Source organism: Artibeus jamaicensis, unplaced genomic scaffold (assembly GCF_021234435.1).
Source record: "Artibeus jamaicensis isolate MK-2021 breed Jamaican fruit bat unplaced genomic scaffold, CSHL_Jam_final contig_387, whole genome shotgun sequence".
Lineage (NCBI taxonomy): Eukaryota > Metazoa > Chordata > Mammalia > Chiroptera > Phyllostomidae > Artibeus > Artibeus jamaicensis.
This window is the reverse complement of record NW_026521812.1, coordinates 46,294,323-46,312,211: the sequence shown is the minus strand read 5'-3', so window position 1 is coordinate 46,312,211 and position 17,889 is coordinate 46,294,323. Positions and strand designations below refer to the sequence as shown.

General features: G+C 34.2%; 1 protein-coding gene across 1 annotated transcript in view; it reads right to left on the bottom strand.

Moving 5' to 3' along the window:
- Nucleotides 1-17,889, bottom strand: part of PHIP (pleckstrin homology domain interacting protein) — a 135,128-nt gene that overhangs the window by 103,832 nt on the left and 13,407 nt on the right. The window contains exons 5-6 of the mRNA XM_037142891.2: nt 16,426-16,576; nt 16,231-16,329 (exon numbers count right to left, since the gene is read on the bottom strand). Coding sequence (XP_036998786.2) covers nt 16,231-16,329; nt 16,426-16,576 — 250 coding nt within the window. The remainder of the gene's footprint in view (nt 1-16,230; nt 16,330-16,425; nt 16,577-17,889) is intronic.

The window sequence follows — 17,889 nt, the reverse complement described above, 5'->3', positions numbered from 1 at the left end:
CTAAAACATCAATTTTCTAAATGAGCATAGTTAAACAGATATAAGAGGTCACAAAGGAGTATGTTCTTTACATGACATTAGAATAGTTTAACCTTAAATCAAGTAGCATATGTGGCTTTGGATTAAAAGTACATTTATTTTCCTAAGTATAGTCACGGGAAATATTATTAAATTAAGCCTGCCAAAGAAAATCTCTATCATCTTCACTTGGTATAAATCCTTTCTTACCCTCCAGGGCCAGTTAATATGTAACCACCTCAACTTCTGACCAAGATATAGGTAAATACACGGTGCCTCCTTGCACAACCAGAAGGACAAAAAAATTTAAAAACAAGAAATATCCAGAACTGCCAGAAAAATCGAACCATATGAAAGTCCAACAACCAAAGAGTTAAAGAAACATTCATCCAGACTGATAGGAGGGGTGGAGATGGACAGCAGAGGTAAAAAGGACTCCCAGCAAGGTGGCGAGGCATCAGCTGCAGGATCAGGGTGGGCGAGGCAGCAACCGGTGGAGCGGGCAGTCCCACATTTGTGTATGGATTATAAGGAGTAACAACTAGGGAGCGAGACAGACCATGAAACCCAGGGTTCCAGTGCAGGGAAATAAAGCCTCAAAACCTCTGGCTGTTAAAACCTGTGGTGTTAGAGTGGTGGGAGAAATGCCCAGCCTCACAGGAGAGTTCGCTGGAGAGACTCACAGGGTCCTAGAATGTACACAAAACCAGCCACCTGGGAATCAGCAACAGAGGGCCAAATCTGCTTGTGGATAGTGGAGGAAATGACTGAAAGCTGAGAGAGAGCTGAACAAGTGGCATTGTTCCCTCTTGGAGCCCTCCCCCACATACAGCATCACAATGTAGCAATGTGGGTTGCCCTGCCCTGGTGAATACCTAAGACTCCACCCCTGACTACGTAACAGGTGTGCTGAGACAAAAAATATGGCTCAAATAAAAGATCAGATCAAAACTCCAAAAAAAACAAAACTAAGTGATGAAGAGACAGCCAACTTATCAGATGCACAGTTCAAAACACTGGTAATCAGGATGCTCACAGAAATGTTTGAATATGGTTGCAAAACAGAGGAAGAAGTGAAGGCTATGAAAAGTGAAATAAAGGAGTATGTTCGGGGAACCAACAGTGAAGGCAAGGAAACTGGGATTCAAAGCAATGGTTTGGAGCAGAAGGAAGAAAGAAACATTCAACCATAACAGAATGAACAAACAAGAATTCAAAAATATGTGAAGAGGCTTAGGAACCTCTATAACAACTTTAAATGTTCCAACTCTGAATCAAAGGGGTGCCAGAAGGATAACAGGAACAACAAGAAATCAAAAACTTATTTGAAAACACAATGAAGGAAAAATTCTCCAATCTGGAGAAGGAAAGAGACTTCCAAAAGTCCAAGAAGCTCAGAGTCCCAAAAAACTTGGACCCAAGGAAGCACACACCAAAGCATATCATAATTACATTACCCAAGATGAAAGATAAGGACAGAATCTTAAAAGCAGCATCAGACTGTCAGCTGATTTCTCAAAAGAGACCTTACAGCCAAGAAGGGGTTGAAAAGAAGTATTCCAAGTCATGAAAGGCAAGGGCCTATATCTAAGATTGCTCTATCCAGCAAAGCTATCATTTAGAATGGAAGGGCAGATCAAGTGCTTCCCAGATAAGGTCAAAGTAAAGGAGTTCATCATCACCAAGTCATTCTTATATGAAATGTTAAAGGGACTTATCTAAGAAAAAGAAGATCAAAGCTATGAAAAGTAAAATGATAACTCACAACTATCAACAACCAAACCTAAAAACACAAAAACAAAAACAAACTAAGCAAACAACAAGAATAAGAACAAATTCACAGAAATGGAGATCACATGGAGGGTTATCAGCATGGACCAGGAGGGGGAGTGAATGAAACAAAATACACAGGGAATCAGAAGCATAAATGGTAGGTACAAAATAGACAGGGGGAGGTTAAGAATAGTATGGGAAATGGAGAAGCAAAGAACTTATGTCTATGACCCATGGACATGAACTAAAGTGGGGGAATGATGGTGGGAGGGGGTTAAAGGGTGGAGTGGAATAAAGGGGAGAAAAATGGGACAGCTATAATAGCATTATCAATAAAATATATTAAAATTTATTTTAAAATGTAACCTCCTCTAGCAAGACTGTAGTGAATTACAAAAGCAACCTAACTGATTGCCTTGAAACATTACTACTCTGCTCTAAACTACAGTGGTCTTTGTCGTACTCAGAATAACAACAAGTTCTTTATATATCAGTTTACCAAAGCCCTAAAAATTCTTGTCTACTGTCACCTCTCTGAACCTACCCACTTCCTCCCCCACCCCTATTTAGTCTGCTCCAGCCATTCTAGTATGTCCTATTTTTTTAACATATTGGCTTGTTCCTAATTTAGAGCCTCTGCATTGGCTGTTCCCTCTGACTAGAATACTCCCCCAACATATATGGCTAATTCCTTGACCACTTTTAAGTGTCAACAAGGCCTAATCTGATCAACTCACTGAAAACTGTAAACCATTCCCTACCACCACCACCCATAACTCCTAATCCACCTTTATCTAGCTCTATATTCGTTCTTTTTCTATCATTTATCACCTGATGTTATATACTTATTTATTATGTTCACTACTTGTTCCCTACTCCCCCACAACATAATGAGCTCGATATGGGCAGGATTTCTGTCTTGCTCTTTGATTATTAGCCTAAGAGCTGATATTGGTGGCTGGCACTTAGTAGATGATCAATATATATTTGGTGAATTTAATGAATAAATTAAATGTTAATAAAACAACTGGGTTTAGGAATAAAACAAAAATAAAGGGTTTCTTTATCAACAGGACTATAGATTTAAAATATCTCTAAATAGTTTTTCATTTCAAATGCTATGCTAAATGGGTTTAATCTGGAGAAAAAGGAAGAAGTAAACATATTTACTCAATTGTCTGAGTAAATAGACCAGTAAATGAAATAAATATACCAGACATCACTGCTATCCACTTGGAATATCAATCTATTTAAAGTCTGAAGAGACAAAAGGAGCAAAATAGAGACATGCCATTTGTAGCAAATCACTGAAAAGTCATTGAAGCAAAGTCTACGTGTACAAGTACACAGAACTAAATACTAGCAAGAAACAAAAGGCCCATGATTTCTTCATGTTAGATATAACTGAGTATACATCTAACCAGTACATTCTTATCTATTACTTCTCAACACACTAGAATCAAATTTTATCAAATCAAATTTTATCACAAGTCAATTTTTCCTAGTTCACATCTAATTATTTCGTATTGCAGGTTTGGAAAATAATGCCTAATGTATACTGAGTGCTTTACCACATACCAAACACTGTTCAAGGTGCTTTATATATATTCTCATTTAGTCTTTGCCCCTCTTTTAAGGCAGGCACTACTATTACTTCCAATAAGGTGATATTCCTTACCAACAAGAAAACTGAATGACAAAATATAACTTTCCCAGAAATGAAATCCAGGAGTACACACACTCCATACTGGCTAGGTAGACAAATATTTTTTTTAGAAAGACTAAAAGGAAACATACCAACGTATCAAAAGCAGATAATCGGTGAGACTGATATTTGAGCTTTTTTGTTTTCCATGTCTTCTCCACTGAGCATATATTCATTATGATTAAATTTTTAATTATATAAAGTATAGCTCAATCTACGTCAAGGAACACAAAATACCAATATAAAAAACCAAATTTGTCTAAAGAGATTAATTTATAGTTAAGATGGAGAAAGATGGGCCCACAGATAAAGATGCAAGGGCTTTAAGTTTATTTAATCATAAAAAGGAAAACATAAAGACAAAGGTGTATTAAAGTATCTGAATGTATATATACTGCAGAGAATAACCACTGCCTATTTGACAGTGGATTGAATGATATGCTACAAAAAAATCACATCTATTCAAAAGCCGTAATAGAAAGGGACATCAATTTGGTGTATAACTTTTGTTTCTAATACATCAAAGAGAGTTTAAATTCAGTATTATTTGGGAAGGTATTGTTTAAGAAGTAGTTTTTAACATTTAATTCATTATAGAGATACAACTGAAAAGCTTACCACAATAATCTTTTTGAAGTTACTAGTCAGAGATAATCTGAGAAATAATTCAGTGTAGGTTGGTTTATTTCTACCATCTGGTCTCTATATCATCCTATACCAATAACTAACAACTGACCGACACAGAAACAAGACAAATAAAATAACAAGTATAATGAACAAAAGTCCCAACTTTAGTTAAAGTAGAAAGGGTTTTAACATCAAAGGGATAATTCTGTAATCAGCTGTTTGTCTACCAATAAAAAAGAAGGAAAGCAAATGAGAATGAAGGGTAAAAGGAAATAATCACCTGGGCAACACGATGCCCATGAGAGCTTCTCTCATTTTACTACTGTAACTAACATAATTACCATGCACAGTAGTTATCCTCCAAATCTTTACATAGTCAATTTTGATGTTTAGTTGTATCTCCTATTTGAAAGATACCATATTTTTAAGATTTAGCATATACCACAAAGATGAATGTCTGAAAACACAAATACTAACTGAAATAAAATACAAAAAGCAATGATGACTGCAAGAGTTAAGCAAAACATCACAAACCAAATATGTAACAAGCACCAAAACAAAACAGATGTTACAATACTAGGTTTGTACTTTACGAGAATTGTATAATTACTTGTTTGATTTGTATTATTCTGCCTCCTCTTCTCTGGAAACTAATCTGATGGTACTTCCAAAAACATACTACAATGATATAATATTTTCAGTTTTAAATATCTTATAGTTCTTTTAATAAAAATATATTTAAAAAAACTATACAGTTCTGCTTTATGTCAAATATTTTAATCATTCAATTTTGAGTCAACAAACATTCATAGAGTACCTATTTGGGCCAAATATGGTCTAAGGGATATAACAGAAAAAAACAAAAACAAAGCACATAGTCTCTTGGAGAATGTAGTCTTAGCAGGGAAGACAGACGTGAAACAATGACTTACAACAAAAGGTGTCATCAAATAAAAGGTATAAGGAAATTTAAAAACACAGGGTCCTAAATATTAGTGGGGAAGAGGTTATCAAGGAGTCAGGGTAGACTTCTCTGAAAAACTGACATTTAAACTGAAAAAGTTCAGCCTTTAAAAAAATATTTTATTTATTTATTTTTAGAGAAAAGGAAAGGGAGGGAGAAAGAGAGGGAGTAAAACATCAATCAGATGCTCCTTGTACACACCCTCACTGGGGACCAAACCTGAATCTTAGGCATGTGCCCTGACCAGGAACAGAAATGGTGACCTTTCACACTTTGAGGAACAATGCCTAATCAACTGAGCAACACCAGTCAGGGCAAAAGTTCAGCCATTTTTTACTGAAAAATGAACAGCAAAAGAATGTTGGTAGGAAGGAAGCATATTCTAGGTCAAGGAAAAAATGCAATGGTCTGAGACTGTAAAGAGCATAGCATTCAAGCAACCTAAGAAAGCTGGGTATGGTTAACATACAGAGCCCAGAGGGATGTCAAAAAAGAGACTGAGAAGGTAGAGGGCACACTACCGAATACTTTCTAAGGTATGGTCAAGAATTTTGGACTATTTCCCAAGAACAGTAGTATATTGAAGGCTTATAGGAAGAAAGAAGTGGGAGTAATATAATAAGACAGCTTTGAGGTAATTGCAGTTTTATCTCAACTTCCATGAGAACAGATCAGAAAAAATATAACTAAAAGCAAAAGCTGACTTTGCAAAAGAAATCGGAGCTTTCAAAAAAATTTTTTTCATAAGAAATTCATCACTTTGCAAACAAGATTCTTAAAGCTAGATCAAGAAACTGAAGATATAAATGTGAAAGAAAGAATGTATCATGTGTTACTATTCCAAGAGTTCAGATTCTGAGGCAAAAGGCTCCTATACCAAACTCAATATAGGCATACCACATTTTATTGTGCTTTGCTTTACTGTGTTTTAGATGTCGTGATTTTCACAAATTAATGAAGAGACCTTCTACCAGCAAAAAGATTATGACTCACTTTACTGCAGTGGTATGAAACTGAACTTGCAATATCTCCAAGGTATTCCTACAGATGGACACAGATGGTGTAAGACTAAAGCATAAAGAATTTCAGAAGGCAAAAAGATGCCATACAAATGCATAAGATCAGAGCTAAAATAACAGGGATATGAGTTTTAGTTACCTCCATTAAGTTTGTTTCCTCATTAATGAAAGTGGGAGTATTTTCCAGAGTTGTTAGGAAAAGCAAATGAGACAAATGTTTGTAAACTCAAAGATATTTTATACTAATTTCTACACTGACTGTCCTTAAACAATCAAATCCTTTTATTTTTAACCACAGTGTTCACAGCAGCACCATTTACAATAGTCAAGTGTTGGAAAACACCCTAAGTGCCCACCAGTAAATGAATGGATTGAAAAATTGTGGTACATTTACAGAATGGAATACCACACAGCAGAAAGAAAGGAGCTCCTACCCTTTGCAACAGCATAGATGGAACTGGAGAGTATCATGCTAAGTGAAATAAATCAAGAGGTGAAAGACAAATACCATATGATTTCACCTGTGAGGGGAACCTAATCAACAAAACAAATAAATGAGCAATACAGAACCAGAGACTTGGAAATAAAGAACAAACTAACAGTGACCAGAGAAGGGGGAAAGGGGATAACAGGAAGAGGGTCAAGTCAAAGAATATGTATAAAGGATTCATGGACAAAGACAACTGGGTGGAGGTAGGACTGAATGTGGGAGGTAGGGTGGTTGGTAGGCAGAAGAGACTAATAGGAGAAAAATAGGAACAACTGTAATTGGACAATTAAAAAAGAAAGAAAATCTCTGTTCAATGAGATTTACTTTTGTAAGATATAAGAATTTAAGGAAATACCACTGAACAGAGTTGTTTCTACTATTAAAAAAGATTTTTGAATGAAATCATTTTTCCCCTGCATCTTCATTAAGGAGCTTAACAAATTACTTATCTGTTTATATACCAGTAAATATCTACTCAGCCTGATCACGAACTTCTCAATTTCAGTATGTCTAGGAATATATTAAATCCTTAACTTCAAAGGTTCCCTGAAGAAATTCAAATTAAAAAGTTAAAAACTGTAGGAGGAAAATATGCTAATTTGTTTTACTTACAGAGATATGAAACTCAACATCAAACCTAATAATTAGTCCGGAAAAACATGTGACACAAACTAAAGGGGAAATGACCAATGCATCCTAATTTCTACTGGAATTGCTCATAAAACACATCACATGGTATGTGTGTATGTGGGGGCCTCAAAATAAATTTCATCTTACTACTTAAAAAAGAAAATAGAACTCAGCAATAAAAGCAACAATGTCAACTCACCTAAAACTGTCAATCTTCAAGTGTCCCCTTTTTATAATCAATCATAATTCAAGAAGAAATCCAAGCAAAAGAAAAATATAAATAATGTCTATTATTTGTTTGGTACTTTGGTATAATGAAAATTAGCATTATTTTCCTTAAAAATCAAAAGCTTGCCCTGGCCAGGTGGTTCAGTTGCCCAGATCATCAGCACGTGCACCAAAAGGTTGAGAGTTCAAGCCTGGCTGGGTCAGGGAGCATACCTAGATTGTGGGATCAATCCCCAGCTGGGGTGTGTGCAGAAGGCTGGGATCAATGTCTCTGTCTCTCCTCCCTGGATCCCCATCCCCCTCCCTCTCTAAAATCAATAAAAATATACCCTCTAGTGAGGATTTTTTTAAAAAATCAAAAACACAGAAGTCTCTCACAGCTACTGTTCTTAGGGGACAGGAAAAAAAAAAAGCGGGGCCAGCATGGCAAAAACAGAGTTAAAAAAGACAATCTGTGTCAAGTGGATATATGACTATCATTATAAACTTTTCTTATCCCACCTATTTCATCAATCACCTATTGCCTCTTCATTTAATATTTACTAATGCTGAGGAGTTGAGTCTATAAAGAGAAATAAAATAATCTCTTCCCTCCAGGCCCTAGTAGTATAGTACAAAAAATAAAGGTAAATAAGTGAGCATCATTCATGGGAAAGATTAAAAAACACAGCCAAGTCAGAAATTGTACAACAATACAAATCATAAAACTGTAAGACTAGAAAAGCAGAGAATAAAAGGGGAAAAGAAAAGAAATTTTGAAACAAAAAAACGGCTACTGATTAAATAATAGATTAAGATAAATATATTTAAATAACTGATGAGTAGACATTGAAGGATAAAGTATATACTAAGGCAGAAAAGTTGTAAGACTAATTAAGAATATTAAGAGAAAATATAAATAAATAGGAAAGAAATCACAGATTATTATAATCTTATAATTTACTGAATAATGTCAAATGTGAGATTATAGTCCTGGCTGGTGTGGTTCAGTGGACTGAGTGCTCACCTGTGAACCAAAGGGTTGGCTGCTGAATTTCCAGTCAGGACACATGCCTGGGGTGCAGGCCAGGTCCCCAGTAGGGGGCACGTGAGAGGCAACCATAAGCTCATGTTTCTCTCCCTCTCTCTTAAAGTAAATAAATAAAATCTTCCAAAAATAAATTACATATCTATTAAACACTGCAGATTTATAATGATATACAACAATCCTTCTAATTATTAAGAAATATAATCACATGAGGCAAAATTAACCCTGTCACTCTAGATCCCAGCACAGTGCCAGATATATTAGCAATTGCAGAATAAGTCAAATACAACACTGGAAATATGGCAAAATATAAAATAAAAATGAGAAAACAACATTCTCTTCAAAAGAGTACTCTTCAAAAAATTATTAGCAAAATAATTCATTAAATGATAATTACAGGAAAAACAGGCAGAAATAACGTTTCCCGTCATATATTTTGTGCTTACTTTTCTATCTCATTTAGGCCTCCAAATAACCATATTTAATAGTTATTTTTCCCATTTCAGAGATGAAGAAGTTAAGGAGCTGAAAAATAATTTGCCTAAGGCACACACATCTCCACTAAAACAGAGTCAAGATTACCTAATTTTTACTGAATCCTTGTTGCCCTTTGCTGAGGTCAGTTTTCTTGAATAAAATTATGAAGGTAGACAAGATCATCTAAGAATTGTTTAATGTATAGGCTTGATAGCATCAACTGGATATTTGTGTAATAAAGCTGTATTTCAAGGCAAAGTAGTTTATTAACACTCACACATTACTCCTTTTTATCCCCACCAACCCAGACTGAAACCTTGCTGCAGAAGCAGTAAGTAAAACAACAAAGATATGGAAGTAAGTAGGCAAAACAACAACAAAAAAGATCAGATATGGATAATCTAGAAATAAAAAGTTTACTTTGATAACACAGGAAACATAATTAAAAAATACAAACAAGGCAATTCACAAAAGATTGCTTTAATTCATTACACTCTTTTTTTATAAGATAAACATGCATTACACAAATCTCCACATTTAACTTTAAAAACAACTTTAATGTATCTAAGTGTCTTCTGTCCTGGTCTTCCCTAACCCATGCCACTTATTACCGGATTACGGTTTATTATTGTGGGCAAATAAAAAGTAAATTATATCTGAAAACAGGCATAATATGTGTAAGGAGGCTGGAGAAAGGACAACACTAGACATACATTAATATTTTTGAAAGCAAAAATTAGGATGTAAAGAAAAATAAACTCTTGTGCACTGACGGTAGAAATGTAAATGCTGCAGCCAATGTGGAAAATGGTATAGATGTTCCTCAAAAAAAAGTTGAAAATAGAACTATCGTGTGATCTAGCACTTCTATTTCTAGGTATTTACCCAAAGAAAACAAAAACACTAACCTAGAAAGATATCCGCACCCGTATGTTCATTGCAGAATTATCTACAATAGCCAAAACATGGAAACAACCTAAGTGCCCACTGACGGATGAACGGGTAAAGAAATTGTGATACACACAGACACAGTGAAATATTACTCAGCCATAAAAAGAATAAAATCTTACCATTTGTAAAAAAAAAAAAAGCAAAAATTATTCTAAATTATTAAAGGGGACTTTAGAGGACTGGAAAACAACCGACCACTTTCATTTTTGTCTAAAGAATAAATTCAAGTTCAATTTTCATAATTTATATCATGGACTAGGAGGTACAAAGTAGTCAGGATAGGATTTTTAAGCATACAATAAAATAAAACAATGTAAGAAAGCATGAAGATAAGCTCAAGAGTTGCTTCTTAAATTTACAGGTATGGATTCTAATAGTCTAAGTATAATTAACTGATTTTCACTAATGAAACTTGATTTCCTAAAAATAAGCTTCTGGGTTTTTTTTTCCTTACCTCAAAGCTATCTTTGGACCAAATCTCTCTTCTTCCAACCATCTGTTCCATTTTACCCACATCCACCTCTGAACTTTTCTACTCTCACCCCAGTTTATCAATTATCTACTGCCTTTTCATTTAATACTTACTAATGCTGGGGAACTGGGTCTATAAAGAGCAACAAAAGATCATCTCTATCCTACAGGACCTAAAAGTATAGTGCCAAAAAAAAGGTAAATCGCTACACATATGTGATAAAAGCCACAGAGATGGTGATAAGGATTTAATTCCATGCAGTGATATTTAAGTTTTAAAGGATGAACAGACAAGAGAGAGAGAGAGAGAGAGAGAGAGAGAGAGGGAGAGAGAAAAAGACACTGAAGAAATACTGGATTGGCCAAATTTTGTTCAGTTTTTTCCATACGATGGCTCTAGTAGTACTTAGTTGTCTTGAACTTCACTCTAAACAATTTTGTTACACTGTATTGTGACAGCTGTCATATCAGCATACATTTAATAAAAACTTTCAAAATTGGTGAATTTTTGTGCAGTGATTGTAATACTGAGATGGAAGAAAATATACAACATTTTTGGTGTATTATGCTTTATTATTTCAAGACAGGTTAAAAAACGCAACTGAAACACAAAGAAAAGATTTGTATAGTGTACGGAGAAGGTGTTGTGACTGATTGAATGTGTCAAAAGTGGTTTTTGAAGTTTCTTGGTACCGCTGACATTTTTGCCAAATGATTCATTGCTGTGGGGCTGTCTTATGCAATGGAAGATTTTTAGCAGCACCTCTGGCCTCTACCCCCAGAAGCCAATAGTGAGAGACAGCCAACATACTCAAAATATTTAAATCAATAAAATTATTGATGTAAATAAAAAATGTATATTTTACAGAAAAAACTAAACAGATTTTTTTGGCGTACCCAATAAATAAATCATGTTCAGAGACAAGAGTATGAAAGATGACTTGGCTGATTATAAGAACTGCCAAAGAGTTGTACAAAGCTAGAATACAAAGTACAGGTTAGGAAAAGTGGGGAAAAGTTTTGTGAGCCACATTATAGAGCTGAGACTATTCACACCTGCATTTAAAAATATTTAGAGCAGTAATTTCCAACTGGAAGTAATTTTACACCAGGAACATTTAGGAATGTCTGGAGACATTTTATTGTCACAATTGTGGGGGAGGTATAGGAGCAACTGGTTTGCTAACATTTACCGGATATGAGGCTGATAAAACACCCTATAATTCACAGTACAAAGAATGTAAACAGTGTCAGGATTTAAAAAACTCTTCGAATTTAGAAATCCTCATGGAGCCCTGGCAGGTGTGGCTCAGTGGCTTGAGCACTGGGCTGTGAACCAAAGGGTGGATGGTTCTATGCCCAGTCAGGGTATGTGCCCAGGTTGCGGGCCTGCCCCCACTAGGGGCAGAGGAGAGGCAACCACACAATGATGTTTCTCTCCCTCTCTTCTTACTCCCTCCCTTCCTCTCTCTAAAAATAGATAAATAAAATCTAAAAAAAAAAAGAATGGAGCTACATCCTATGGTACAGGAATAAGACTGGAGACAGAATCAGGCAACCTAGAAGTTCTAAGAGAACAGAGACATGATCTTGTTTATCCTGAAATTCCAAAAAAAGACACGTATCATAGCCCACTGACAGACATAGGTTAGGGACTCAATATTTAGTGGGTAAGTGTATAAATGAAGTAGAGTGCCAGGAATGAAGTATTAAGGCTTGAAATGTGGCAATGGTAAGGGAAAACAGATTCAAGAGACCAGAACAGAGTATACTGATTTTATTTACTAAAGACTCACAAAAAATGAGTAAGAAGTCTAAAAAAAATGACTCCTGGGTTTAGAGTACTAAGTTTCTGAGGATCAAAATTTCTAATTTAGACATTTCAGAGTTTGAGACAATTGTGAGATATTCAAATAGAGAGATCCAATAGTTTGCATACAGTTTGAAAATAAACTAAGAAAGTAAAACCCAATTTACCACCACGGATCTTAAATGATCATCTGAGTTATAGCGAGAAGTTCAATGAAAATGAATAAACACTAAGTGTAGTATGGTATACTGGACTGAAAATCCTGAAACAAGAAAATATAAGTAGTATGGGAAAATTTGCTGAGATATGAATAAGGTCTGCTGCTTAGTTAATAAGAACGTACTAATGTTGGTTAAGTAGTTTTGAGAAATGTACCAGACTATAACATTGAGAAAAAATGAGTAAAGGGTAAAGAGGAGCTCTTTGAATTCTCTGGGGAGCTTTTTGGTAAATGATTTCCTATTCCAAAATTAAAAATTTATTTTTAAAAACCTCTATATCCCAAATGTATCAAAATTTAAATATTTGGATCCATAGTAAATATTTAAATCTATGTTAGGAAAAGCTAGAATGTTAAGGTTTTTTTTTTCCTTACTTCCACTGACACTTGGTAATACCATATTTACCAAGGAAAAAGCAAAGAAAATTTTTAAAGGTAGCCAGACAGAAAATGGCAAAAAGTAATTGACAAAGCAAGTCAACACTACAAAAAGTTCGTATTTAAAAAAAATGTCTTCTGACCCACACTGTGATAACTTGAAATGATACACAGAATCACTATGCAAACTAATGTCAAAAAAATTTCATGAGTTTTTCCTTCCATTGCCATCCTAATTCATAATTTTCTAGCAAAGACACTCAAATCAACAATTTGGAGCAGAAGGATGAAAGAAACATTTGAGCAGAACAGAACAAAGAAACAAGAATTCAAAACAATGAGGAGAGGCTTAGAAACCTCCAGGACATCTTTAAACATTCCAACATCCAAATCATAGGGGTACCAGAAGGAGAAGAGGAAGACCAAGAAATTAAAAAGCTATTTGAACAAATAATGAAGGAGAATTTCCCCAATCTGGCAAAGAAAGTAAGACTTTCAGGTAGTCCAGGAAGCTCAGAGAGTCCCAAAGAAGTTGAACCCAAGGAGGAACATACCAAGGCACATCATAATTATATTACCAAAGATTAAAATTAAGAAAAGAATCCTAGAAGGAGCAAGAGAAAAGGAGACAGTTACCTACAAAGGAGTTCCCATTAAGACTGTCAGTTGATTTGTCAAAAGAGACATTACAGGCAAGAAGAGGCTGGAAAGAAGTATTACAAATCATGAAAGGCAAGAACCTACATCCAAGATTACTCCATCCAGCAAAGCTATCATTTAGAATGGGAGGGCAGATAACTGCTTCCCAGATAAGGTGAAGTTAAAGGAGTTCATCATCACCAAGCCCTTATTACATGAAATGTTAAAAGGACTTATCTCAGAAAAAGATAAAGAAAAAACCATGTACAGTAAAATGACAGCAAACTCACAACTATTAACAACCAAACCTACAAAAACAAAAATAAATTAAGCAAACAACTAGAATAAGAACACAATCACAGAAATGAAGATCATATGGAGGGTTGTCAGTGGGAGAGTGGGACAGGGAGAGAGGGGGAAAAGGAACAGAGAATAAGTAGCATAGATGGTAGGTAGAAAATAGGGGGAGGTTAAGAATAGTATAGAAAATGTAGAAGCCAATGAACTTACATGTATGACCCATGAACATGAAGTAAAGAAGGGGAATGCAGGTGGGATAGGGTGTGCAGGGTGAAAGGGAATAAAGAGAAGAAAATGGGATAACTGTAACAGCATAATCAATAAAATATATTTAAAAAAAGAAAAAAGTCTTTCAGAAAGATACAATTATCTGCTTTAATTAACTTTATTACATGAATATACCAGTAGCATTTTTCTGTGTAACACAAAACTCAAGACATTTTTGTCATATTTATATTCCCTATATCCATGTAAGCAATATTTGCTGATCAGACAAAAAGTCTAACATCTGTTCAACCAGAGTCCCATAGGACAGAGAATGAGGCAGAGACAATATAGTAAAAGATAATGACTGAAAATTTTCCAATGCAATAAAAGACATTATAGATTCAAGAAGCCAATAAATCTCACACAAGAGTAATTTAAAAAAATTGACAAGACACAAACTGCAGAAAACCAAATAGAAAATCTTAAAAACAACCAAAGGGAAAAAAGAGATCATTTTCCAGTAGCAATAGAGTAGTTTTAAACCAAAATTGCATATCAGTAATTATATAAAGACCAAAATGCATATAAAATACACAAAGACTGTCATATTGTACTTTTTAAAAACCACTTCTATTTTTAACAGATACGGAAAATAAAAGAGCACAAAATGCTTGAAAATAAGACAATGAAAAAAGATATAGTATATAAACATAAAGCAAAAGTTATGCAAAACTTGTAATATCGATGACTGGTATAGTAAGTAAGCACAAGATGAAAAAAATAAGCAGGATTTGAATAGATGGAAGAGAAAGAATAACTCCTGGCTAGACAGAAGGTGGAAAAAGAGGCTATGATTAAAATATGAAGGTCTCTAAAATTCACAAGTTTATACTTGGTGGTAGGGGAAGCATAACACCATTAAAATATCTTAACCTCTTCATACTACCATGATCACAAGAGCAACATAGCTAAAGTAGAATAAAATGACTATTACAGTGTTATACCTTATGACCTGGAAGAAGGGAGGGAGATGATATCAGAAGCAATGAGACTAGTTTGGAGGATATGTAGGAGTACAGGTAAGACAAGGACCTGATAAGATAAAAGAGATGAATCTAGGAGGCACTTCAAGAGGAAGACCTACTTGCACCAGTTTTCCTTATTTGAAATTCTGAAAGCAAAAAAAACCCCTGCACTATGTACTTTTAAAAAAATAAAACTGTTTTTGTTTTCCAGCCTTATTGCTATTCTGTATTAAGATACAGCCACCCATTAAATCAACCTAGTAATACATGTGTTAGGAAACCAGCAATTTTCAACCTTTTTCATTTCATGGCAGACATAAACTAATTACTAAAATTCTGTGGCACACCAAGAAATAGACTGTATTTTTTTGCCAGTCTGACAAAAATAGGTATAATTTTGATTGATTTATAATAATAATAGTAGTAGTAGTAGCAGCAGCAGCAGTAGTAGTAGTAGTAGTAGTAATAGTAATAATTACCTACCCTTTCTGCTCCACGTAGACTTTAAAATTTCAGGTAACTACACTTGCATATAAGGATTTCTGGTAGCAAGAATTAACCAATCAGATGCAACCTTATACAATATGACCAATAAGATGTAACTGTATTATATGACCTACATATTATGGTTCAATACAGGGCATTCACAGTGGACAACTACTGTTTTTGCTAACTGTTGTCTTTCTTTTTTCATTTGACAATCTAAGGGAAAAGAGGTCAGTGCCCCTGACTAAATAGGTATGTTTTAAAATGTTTTGAGGCACACACAGTGTCCTATGCAGCTGAAAAATCACTGTCATGAACAGTCTTTTGTAAAAAATAAAATACCAATGAACTAGTTAGCCTATATTAGGTAAAATATACATAATCCATAATTACACATTATTATGGTATTTTCACTATTAAGATCACTTATACAGGGTTGGACAGAAGTAGGACCTGCTTGAGAGTGGTTGGTAGGGTAATAATATGGGTGTAATAATTTGCAGTTTTAATTTGAGCATTTCACCTAAAATGTCTTATGGTATACTTGAGTGTGATGATATTGTTGTTATGGAATTACATGCTCATGATTTTGTAATGAAAGATTTTGTAATAAAAAGGAGTATTATCTGTGCCAGACCCTGAATAAGAAAAAAATGACATCTTTTTTCTCTTTGAATGCTAATATACATAATATGAAACTCTCTTATTTCAATAAAAAACAATTTTATTTTGAAAAGCTCTTTACCAAAAGACCAAAAACTTGGTAATGAACTTAAACAACTCACCAATGCTGGGTGGACTACCATAGTTAATTGGTGACTCAGGTGGTCTTCCACAATGCAATGCAGCCAGAGCAGATCCTTTCCATACAACATGCTTGCAGCCTATTAAATACACATATTTTTATGGATATAAAGATAGGACACAAAGACAAAAAGGGGAAAAAAGAATGTATAAACACTATTAGAAATTTTCCATACTTTTGTTTGTGCGTAGCAAAGACTGTCTTCCAGCTCCTAATAATGTTTGTACTCCAGGAACGCTTTGTGGAATTTCTTGTTCAAGAAGAGGTCCTAATCGATGACATATTTGCAGCAGGTGATCAGGTGCTAAATGTCTGTAATACTTCACCTATTATATAAAAAAACAAAATATTTGCTAAATAAAGTGATATAAGTCTTTATAGGAATAAAATATACTTTAGAATATATAGAAATATGTTCTGGCTAGTCAATATTTTGTTTTACTTGGGAGAAAAGTTCATGTTTATTCTGTAAAATCACTTGACTCACAGAATAGAATTGCTACCCAACCATTACTAAATACTAAAGAATTAATGTAATCTAAATATAGCAAGTTATAAATCAACAGATGCCAGTCAATGCAAATACTGAACAATGAAAAATATACAGCATTATTCCTAAGATGATGTTTCAGTTTAACATTTTAATTTGCAAAAACTTCAAAAAATCAAATTGTAAAATATAATAAATGTTTTATATCCTTGGTATTATAAAGATTAAAGAACTTGATTGTTCATGTTCTTATACAGAGTTTTAGAATTTATCTAAAACCTAAGAGAAAGGCCAAATTCCAACTATTAATTTAAATATATTTTGATGATCATTAAATAAATCTACCTATCATTAGAAAAAGTTTGAGCATACCTGAATCAACTTTGAAATACTGCTTAATTACTGAAAACACAATATGAAACATTATTTTTATTACGTGTCCTAAAATCTTTTTAGTAAAGACAATATTTGTATAATAATCTGAAGAGACTTAGAGAAAATAAAATACACTATGCTATCACTTTATATTTATCAACTTCATATTTATTTAGTTATCAAGTTACTAAAAGTTTCTCACTGTAGACCATGAATGGTATTTCTAAAAACTTCGCTAATATTCATCCTTCTAAGCTGAAGCTTATTAAAAGGAACTTACTTTACTTTTCCTCATAATACACTCCTGTTATGGAGACAACATTGAGCCATCCTGTCACACTTTGACAGGCTAACTGAAAACTGTATGGAGTCTGGCATATAGTAGATGGTTAATAAGTACTGATAAAGTGAATAATTCTTTAAAAGAGGTTCTAATACAAATTGTACATACATTACATCTCTGCTTTGAGGATTCACAAAGCTCAATGACATTAAAGCCTCTTAAAAATCTTGAAATAAAACTACTTTTGTTTAATGCACAATTTCCAAAACTCAGATAGTAATAGGTTCCCTTTTTTCCTAGTATTATCATCTTGACTCAAAACATACTTTTTTATTTGTTTTATTTTTTTAAGATTTTTATTTATTTATTTTTAGAGAGGGAGAAAGAGAGATAGGAAAACATCAATGTGTGGTTGCCTCTCGTGTGGCCCCCACTGGGGACCTGGCCTGCAACCCGGCATGTGCCCTGACTGGGACTCGAACCTGCGACCC